The 10,370-nt window shown below is 39.6% G+C and overlaps 1 protein-coding gene across 1 annotated transcript in view; it reads right to left on the reverse strand.

Moving 5' to 3' along the window:
• LOC135219858 (protein disulfide-isomerase A6 homolog) overlaps window positions 1-10,055 on the reverse strand; it is a 48,532-nt gene extending 38,477 nt beyond the window's left edge. The window contains exon 1 of the mRNA XM_064256976.1: window positions 9,895-10,055. Within this exon, the coding sequence (XP_064113046.1) occupies window positions 9,895-9,910 (16 nt within the window). The 5' untranslated portion in view covers window positions 9,911-10,055. The remainder of the gene's footprint in view (window positions 1-9,894) is intronic.
• Window positions 10,056-10,370: the final 315 nt, after the last annotated feature.

The raw sequence follows: 10,370 nt of genomic DNA on the forward strand, positions 1-10,370 counted from the left end.
CCTGGCTTCTGGTTGGCGCCCTACTCTTGACAGGAGTACTTCCTTTCTTACTTCTCTCCTGTCTAGCGCAACCGCTCCCCCCAGAGATGGCCGCCTGTGCGACAACTCCCCTGAAGGATGCGTCGCGCCGACAGGAGATAGGTATTTAGATCTTTTAATAGGAAGCCTATCATCCTTCTTACGAGTAGGCTCCTTATAACGAGTTCCTACTAACAAGGCTAATTGCTCTTGCATATTCTTCAAAATTTTCCTGGTTGAGGAATCTTCCGAATTAGGAGAGGGAGATCTGGAAGGCGCTCTAGGATCCCTTCCAGACCCAAGAGTCTGAATGTATTCTCGCCTTCTTATTACCGAAGGCGCTCCTCCTTCCGAGAAGCGCTCGGGACTCGAATTGAGCTCCATGCTCTTTCATACTCCTTTTCAAAGGACGGGGAAGATTCGACTCCTTCCATCCTCTTTCTCGGAGAAGGCGAACTAGACGACGAAAAGCACTCTCGAAGGACGCTTTTCCTATAGCGGTCCTTGGCAGTCTATACGATCGATTCTGCCGAAGGGACGCCTGATCGTTGGGGATTCTCCACAACCCCCGTACGGCTTTCGACTTTCCTTCTCCTCCGGGCCAGGGAGCTTGGAAGAGGTCTAGGCCTGGGAGCGTCGCAGAGACGACCAGACGCCCCCTCCACTACACTGGGGACACTAATATCACTACCACATTCACTTTCCTTACCTTCCAATGCTGCGACTTTTTCCTGCATTTTCTGAAGGGAAGCTCTAAGTTCTGCTATTTCCGAAGCAGAACTGAGGGATAGCAATGTGTGAAGGGCTGAAACAGAATGGTCATGATTATCATAGGAAGAAGCTACAGAGCTAGATAGTAAATCATGAGAGGCAGACATTCTGCGGGTTTTATAAGCCGCCTTCCTCTCTCTATCTTTCTCTAACTTCTTCAAGTAAGAAGTTAGATTCTTCCACTCTTGTGCACTCAGTTTCTCACACTCGTTACACGTATTCTCAATCGAACATTCAACCATTCTACACCCCCTACAAATATGTGAGGATCTACCGAAGCTTTCGGAATCCTCACCTTACAGCCCTCATTCACACACACTCTGAAACTAACACTAGAATCAGACATATTCACAAATTCCAAAAACCAAGTCCAAAAAACAGTCCACGATAGCGAATGCCAAACAACGATCCAAGTACGTCACCAAATATCAGCGAGAGATGATCAAAAGCTTTGCGAAAAACGAATTCTAGTCAGGAGGAAGTAACAACAATGTTGATACAGCCGGCGACAGAGAGAATCTGATTAGAAAACGGGAATAGTTCCTAGTCTGCCACCCACGAGCAGGGCGGTAGATCACCTGACCTACCTGTAGCGAGTGCCGCGAAATTTGAAATTCTGTCGGGAACGACGGAGTCTATAGCTATGTATATATCTGACAGGTAAGTTGAATGTATGAAACAGGTGTTTCCAGCACCGGCGACAGAAAAATTATGAATAGAAAATGGGACTGGTTCCTGATACCCGCCTCCCAGCGGCGGGAATGGGTACTAACCACCTGGCCGACCACTGTGTGTGCCGGAAGTTTTTGAATTTCTGTCGGACTTCAGAAAATACAGCTATATATATATCTGACAGGTAAGTTTCATGAACAAAAAATATTTTTTCCGCTTCCACGCTCACTCTGAAACACCTCCGGCACACGGGAGACTTTTTTTTTTTTTACCGCTTCAGCGTTTAAGGGTTAGTGGAGTGGCAGTAGAGACAAGGGTCACCTCCTACTCTGGGGAAACTTTACAGGGAGGGGAATGCTCCTATGGCTAGCAAAGTAAGATAGGTGCCTGCCCTTGCCTTGGACATAGCACCAAAATAAAACAACCAGAAAACACTGACACTTATAATGAAATACAGTCAAGACCCATTCACAGAGTGGTGGGTGCTCCAGGTATACTGTACCCCCTGACTATCCAAACTCAGCACCTTACTGAAAATATGAAGAGATAATAAAATACAATGTGCTTCCTTCCGTGATGCCATGCCAGTCACTAAAAATGGTCTCAAGGTACAGGTGCTCCTCATTTAACGACGGGGTTCCGTTCCAGCGACCACAAAACAATTTGAATGAATCGTGAAATACTTCAGCTGGTGGAGCCAGCTTAATGAAGAGGCACTAGAACCAGTAGTGCCCTAAAGGTGGTAACTCGCAAAGCTTCAAGTCACGCCATTAAAGTGTTATCATTCAAATGTGAATTTATATTTTACAAATAAATCTTATAGGGCAAAGAACTTTTTTGCTAGCCCTTTTCATTTATTTAAGTCTATGTTACTATTTTGACTTTAAAATTTTTTTTTTTTTATAATTGTAAGACTGAAATAATTTGTTTGTAATTTTTAATAATTGAACGGCTGAAACAAATGTAATTTCCAATGCGTGCTAGGGATGCCAGTCATCGTTGCCAACGCCGATGCCTTTACAAACTGCTTCCATTAACTCTAATGTCATAATAATGCAATAATGATAAAATTGCTCTAATATTTATGTAGTATATGTATATATTACAAATAGGGTAAAAAACCGCATGGTACAGGGGTGGACCATGTACGATCAATGTGTTTTAACCCCAAAAAAGTACATTATAACGCGTCCTGACATCGGGGATGGGCATCATACACGACTTCTTGTTGGTGAGAAATGGAGCTAAAGACCTCTATTCCGGTGTCAGGACGCGTTATAATGTACTTTTCTTGGGGTTGTACACATTGATCGTACATGGTCCACCCCTGCACCATGCGGTTTTTTACCCTAGATACGCTGAATTCACTATTTTCACTTTTTTGCAAGTCTTATCCCAAATTTGAAGAGTAAACACAAAAAACAATTGGCAACACCGTGGCTATATCACAGCAAAACTGATGAAATTTGTGCCAAGATTCTGGTCTTTAACTAATTACATGTTTTCCCGGCTGGAGGTTGATACACCTCGTTGTTTAAGACTGTTGTGAATAAAGTGTCCCAGCGTATATGGGTATAAGTGGTGTGCGGATTTAGCACAAAAAATGGAAAGTTTATGGACACAAGTGACTTCGCCAACACCGAGATGGCGTCAATCTTCTACACGTAAGGTGTTATAAGTAAAATTTCGAAAGCATCATGGGGGTAAGTTTGCACCGCGCATGGCTACTTTCATTAACTTCTGTTTAACCGGAAATTATGGCATTATATTGCGAGTTGAAAGAAAACACTTACTCCAAGGGGAAAGTAGAGGTCTCGATCTGTTGTTTCTACGCTGGTTGGGTTATGACTGGCATCTAAATTCAGGACTGGAAGTGCTAAAGTTATTTTTTGGTTAAGTGTCCGCTCAGCTATACAGTGTCCGTTAGATCTATGTTACTATTCTGTGGTGACCTAGACAATGGCAGTTGCGGTTTTTCTATGCAGTTTTACCTCCTGAACAAGAATTTTAAGTAATATTTATTCGGATGACTGTAATTAACCCCCAAGGGCTCGTACTAAACAAGGCGAAATACATTTGGCGCCCCAATTCCTGGTGGCTTTTGTAGTATTCGTGGGGATGAACGATGCGGAATGCTTATATAGAAATACCCTATGTCTGCCTGTCTGCACAGCGGTGCATTACCCTATAGGATGAAATTTAAAGATATGGTTTTATTACTGAAAGAATTTTTATTTTAAAGATGCAGGGTTTTATATAGGTTTGTAGAAGATACAGCACACAAAACAAAGTAGCACACTTCACAGAAACCATTTAGGCTAGCTACCTACATCATGGTGCACTGAGGTGATAACGAAAAATTCGAAAAATAACTTATACTACTACATCATGGTGCACTGTTGTGATAACGAAAAATAATTTCTAGCCATATCCTCATTTTGAATGATTTTACCAAACCAGGCTGCTGGTCAAGCCTCATATGGCTGTTTCCAGGAACACAAATGATGACCATTCAACAAACAATAAAATCTTACTGTAAGCTAAAGAGGTCAGCCTATCCTTTAGGGCCATGGGTGCTTTTGTCCTCCATAACACACAGCCTAGTCTTGTCTACCCAGATAGGGGGAGGGGGAAACATCAGTTCAGGCCAACCCTCATCACGGTGGACGGGTCTTATTCACTCGATATTTAATTGGTGAAACATGAATACAATTGCAACTCTAAGCATACCATTTAAAAGACTGAAGTTTCGTCAACATATTGTGATATATGAAAGCCCATACGAACTAAAATAAGCATGTGAGCTCTTCGTAAAATATGTTTTCAAGGCAGTTTTGAATAATGGCGGCTACGTTTTTCATGGACGGTTCTCATCAGTGACGGACACCATCTTTCCCCAGCCTTCCCAGCACTCATTTGAACAATGTTAGCGTATGTATGTAACGTTTATTTTTTGATCTTACTCAAAGATTGCAGTTGGTTTTAATTCAGCACAATAAAACAACATTTTGTTGCCTATATTAGTGAAAGTATGAAAACTTGTTATTCCGGGGTTATGGTTGGAACTGAATTCATTCTTACCTTGTAATCGGCGGTTTTTATCCTTACTGCCATCACAACTGAAACTCCACAGTGCTTATTTGATTGTTATTATACACATTTTGGTCTCAGTTCACTCCACATTGCACTTTAAACCCGTTGCTGTTCCTGGTTTCTAAGCGCGCGCGCCATAAACACAATTACAAACAGCAGACGACGACAGACGACGAAACTGCAAAGTTTTATTCCCTAAACTGTTTACTTTACTCGTTATTTAGTTTAAATTTACATTGTTATTTAAAAATTTTGATTTAATTCATGTATATTATCCCTTTTTAGCAACCAAATTACCCTAAAAATTACAGATATTTCTAACGTAGATAAAATCAAATGTTTCTAACGTTTTCGTACATCTGGCTGCCGAAAACCATAGAGGAACGAATACGGAAAAGTGCATAGAGGAACGACTACGTTTTTTTTTTTTTTTTTTTTTTGTTTTTTTTTTTTTTTGGCTTTTTTGTTTTTGCTAGCACTTTTCATTGATTTCAGTCTTATTAGTATTTTGAATTTCTTAAATATCGTATGCCAGAAATAAATGTAACCTTTAATGTTTGCATGCTTTAATGTTTGCATGCTAAGAATGGCAAAATCATCGTTGCCACATTAGTGAGGCTTCACACTACGCCGTTCCATTATTATAAAACTGTTTCCATGAATTCTAGTTGTCATAGTAATGCAATAATGATAAAATTGCTTTAATATTTATGTATATATACTTCCAATACATAGCCTAATTTCACCAATTTCAACGTTTTGTTTTTGTGTAGTCTTATACCCAGTTTGGAGGTCAACACATACCGAATGGCAACAGAGAGAGAGAGAAAGGAAGGCGGAGGAACGAAGAAGAAAAGGGATGGCGGTGGAGGGAGGGGGGGTGAGGTGGAGGGTATGGTGGAGCTTTATACGCGTGTTCGTATCCATTTCTGCATAATGGAGTTTTTGTCTCTTGGTACAAGGACAAGTGTCGTCATCTTTACGATTAGTGATTCACGATACCCTTATAAAATTACGGCACTGGGTGTAATGCACTATAGCAAAATCTCGTTCTGTTACGAGTGTCGTTACAGAAATAGGTATTGCCCAAAAACGTGCTTGCACTGTCTCTGAAACCCATAGTAGACATGCTGCTTAGTTGTCAATCAAGTTTTTATAACCAAGTATTTTTTACAAGCAGCTATTGAATAAATTTGTATTTTCTCAGTCAAAAAACATATGCCCCTCAATGCTAACTTTCCTCTTTTTTAACGACTTTCTGGTCATTGCAAATTCGGCCCCATAATTTCTTATGGTGGCGAAAACAGACAGAGGCCCATGGACCGAAAACGATTGCGTCACACTACGGCGATAATCCAGCAGTAAAACATCTTCATATATCCAAAAAGTAAATAATAAAGTATATATGCGCATTACGATTATAACAATTACATGTATAGCTGATAACAATCTGCACGAATAACTGGTAAACTGTTCTGCAATGACAGTTGAGTATAGCAATTATTTACAATAGGTACGAAAGTCAAGATGCCGTGACGTCCCATAATACAGAACTTGAAAGAACGTTCTAATTCAGAAAAATAATTACTTAAATTTGAGTCAGAGCGAGTTACTTTTTTCAAATAACGAATATTTTCAAATTATCATCATAAATATGTAAAATATTGATGTTTTTACTACTTATTTGTAAAAATTTAAAAAATTAGCCAAGAGAACGCTTCTCGTCATCTTCTACCCCAACAGCTGTTTACGCCTGGCTTGTTGTTGATGAGAAATCGTGTTTCGATTGTTGTGATAAAAAGTGCTCCAGCGTCTGTGGGTACAAGTGGTGTGCGGAGGGTTTATCACAGGAAATGGTTAGTTATGACACAAGCTACTCCGTAAACATCGAGATGGCGTCAATCTTCGAAACATTTTTAGTTGTAAGTAAAAATTTCTAAAGCGTTTTGGTGAGATTTCCACTGCCGTGGGCGCCATTTTCAGTACCCGCTGTTTAAATCTGTTTAAATCTTAAAATTTGGCCTTAATTTCTAACTTTGGGGAAAATACTTACTTCGAAAGGAGAGTAGAGGTCTTTAGCTCCGTTTCTCACCAACAACAAGTCGCGACTGATGCCCATCTCGGGTGTCAGGACGCGTTATAATGTACTTTTTCGGAGGGTGGCTTGCACTGATGGTAGCTGGCCTGCGTGGCCTGCTTTGATGTTTACCCGGGAAACATCAGTTCAGGCCAACCCTCATCACGGTGGACGGGTCTTATTCACTTCGATATTTAATTGGTGAAAACATGAATACAATTGCAACTCTAAGCATACCATTTTAAAAGACTGAAGTTTCGTCAACATATTGTGGATATATGAAAAGCCCCATACGAACTAAATAAGCATGTGAGCTCTTCGTAAAATATGTTTTCAAGGCAGTTTTTTTTGAAATGCCAATATGGCGGCTACGTTTTTCATGGACGGTTCTCATCAGTGACGGACACCATCTTTCCCCAGCCTTCCCAGCACTCATTTGAACAATGTTAGCGTATGTATGTAACGTTTATTGATCTTACTCAAGATTGCAGTTGTAATCAGCACAATAAAACAACATTTTGTTGCCTATATTAGTGAAAGTATGAAACTTGTTATTCCCGGGGTTATGGTTGGAACTGAATTCATTCTTACCTTGTAATCGGCGGTTTTTATCCTTACTGCCATCACAACTGAAACTCCACAGTGCTTATTTGATGTTATTATACACATGGTCTCAGTTCACTCCACATTGCACTTTAAACCCGTTGCTGTTCCTGGTTTCTAAGCGCGCGCGCCATAAACACAATTACAAACAGCAGACGACGACAGACGACGAAAACCTGCAAAGTTTTATTCCCTAAACTGTTTACTTTAAACTCGTTATTTAGTTTAAATTTACATTTGTTATTTAAAAATTTGACTTTAATTCGTATATTTATCCCTTGTTTAGCAACCAAATTTACATTAAAAAAGAAGTATTTAATAACGTAGATTTAATTCATGTATATTATCCCTTTTTAGCAACAAATTACCCCTAAAAAAATTACAGATATTTCTAACGTAGATAAAAAATCAAATGTTTTCTAACGTTTCGTACATCTGGCTGCCGAAAACCATAGAGGAACGAATACGGAAAGTGCATAGAGGAACGACTTACGTTTTTTTTTTTTTTTTTTTGCTTTTTTGTTTTTTGCTAGCACTTTTCATTGATTTCAGTCTTTATTAGTATTTTGAATTTCTTAAATAATCGTTATGCAGAAATAAATGTAACCTTTAATGTTTGCATGCTTTAATGTTTGCATGCTAAGAATGGCAAAATCATCGTTGCCACATTAGTGGAGGCTTCACACATACGCCGTTCCATTATTATAAACTGTTTCCATGAATTCTAGTTGTCATAGTAATTGCAATAATGATAAAATTGCTTTAATATTATGTTATATACTTCCAATACATAGCCTAATTTCACCAATTTCAACGTTTTGTTTTGTGTAGTCTTATACCCAGTTTGGAGGGTCAACACATACCGAATGGCAACAGAGAGAGAGAGAAAGGAAGGCGGAGGAACGAAGAAGAAAAGGGATGGCGGTGGAGGGGGGGGGGGGGGGGGGGGGGGGGGGGGGGGGGGGGGGTGGGGGAGAGGGTAGGTGGAGCTTTATACGCGTGTTCGTATCCATTTCTGCATAATGGAGTTTTTGTCTCTTGGTACAAGGACAAGTGTCGTCATTCTTTACGATTAGTGATTCACGATACCCTTATAAATTACGGCACTGGGTGTAATGCACTATAGCAAAATCTCGTTCTGTTACGAGTGTTCGTTACAGAAATAGGTATTGCCCAAAAACGTGCTTGCACTGTCTCTGAAACCCATAGTAGACATGCTGCTTAGTTGTCAATCAAGTTTTTATAACCAAGTATTTTTTACAAGCTAGCTATTGAATAAATTTGTATTTTTCTCAGTCAAAACATATGCCCCTCAATGCTAACTTTCCTCTTTTAACGACTTTCTGGTCATTGCAAATTCGGCCCCATAATTTCTTATGGTGCGAAAACAGACAGAGGCCCATGGACCGAAAACGATTGCGTCACACTACGGCGATAATCCAGCAGTAAAACATCTTCATATATCCAAAAAGTAAATAATAAAGATATATATGCGCATTACGATTATAACAATTACATGTATAGCTGATAACAATCTGCACGAATAACTGGTAAACTGTTCTGCAATGACAGTTGAGTATAGCAATTATTTACAATAGGTACGAAAGTCAAGATGCCGTGACGTCATAATACAGAACTTGAAAGAACGTTCTAATTCAGAAAAATAATTACTTAAATTTGAGTCAGAGGCGAGTACTTTTTCAATAACGAATATTTTCAAATTAATCATCATAAATATGTAAAATATTGATGTTTTACTACTTATTTATTAAAAATTAGCCAAGAGAACGCTTCTCGTCATCTTCCTACCCCAACAGCTGTTTACGCCTGCTTGTTGTTGATGAGAAATCGTGTTTCGATTGTTGTGATAAAACTGCTCCAGCGTCTGTGGTACAAGTGGTGTGCGGATTTATCACAGGAAATGGTTAGTTTATTGACACAAGCTACTCCGTAAAACATCGAGATGGCGTCAATCTTCGAAACATTTTTAGTTGTAAGTAAAAATTTCTAAAGCGTTTTGGTGAGATTTCCACTGCCGTGGCGCCATTTTCAGTACCTCTGTTTAAATCTGTTTAAATCTTAAAATTTGGCCTTAATTTCTAACTTTGGGGAAAATACTTACTTCGAAAGGAGAGTAGAGGTCTTTAGCTCCGTTTCTCACCAACAACAAGTCGCGACTGATGCCCATCTCGGGTGTCAGGACGCGTTATAATGTACTTTTTCGGAGGGTGGCTTGCACTGATGGTAGCTGGCCTGCGTGGCCTGCTTTGATGTTTTACCCTAATAATAATAGCCCAGTCCTATCGATTACTTAGATTAACAACTCAAGTTTTTGCCTGCAGTAATGTGACAGGGCTGGTTTAAACCTTGGTTAACTTAACCTAAATCATTGGTAAGCCTTCTACGTAACAGTTGCTTACAGACGTCGCACAAGCAACACAGGGTTTAGCCCTATTCTTCTATACAACTGTGAAAAGAAGCGTCGACCTACATGGACCCGGCATGCAAATGCATCCGATATCCTGACATCAATGTCAAAAACATATTGGTTTTTAAATGTCTAGCCAATTCATACCATCGGTACCGGTGTTATTGTTAAACTTTAGGGTACGGATCTATAGGATAATCCTCAACTTTATGAGATTTACCCAATAACTCACCTGCAAAGACCCTCATGTTGTTTGAGAGAAGTCTTCCACCTCTTACGAGTGACAACCAAGGTTTCCGAACGTCAGACTAAAGGCAGACCGTCGCAACTCCCACACCACAACTCCCTTCCCTTCCTCACAACCAAGTCCGCTGCGTTGCCTGCCACTTGGCCGTAAACAAACCCTGAACTTGTTCGAATACACTCATATGTTTGTGTTTTTGTCATTGTAAAATCATTTTTTTCGGATGGGAGGTATTATGTCAAAAAATAAAAAATAAATACTACTAAGTATTTAATTCTAAATGCAATTCACTAACCAAATTATGCGCTTGTGCGGAATTAAAAAAGTAGGTAACACCAAATTAAGTAGGTTTCGGATTCAGACACTGGTCGTGGAGAAATCTGATTGGTCCAAGTATGCCATGAAAAGGCGGGGCATTTAAAAAGGACACGTGAACTTACTGTAAAAATGTTACATGTGTTTGA

The sequence above is a fragment of the Macrobrachium nipponense genome, chromosome 1 (genome assembly GCF_015104395.2).
Source record: "Macrobrachium nipponense isolate FS-2020 chromosome 1, ASM1510439v2, whole genome shotgun sequence".
NCBI lineage: Eukaryota > Metazoa > Arthropoda > Malacostraca > Decapoda > Palaemonidae > Macrobrachium > Macrobrachium nipponense.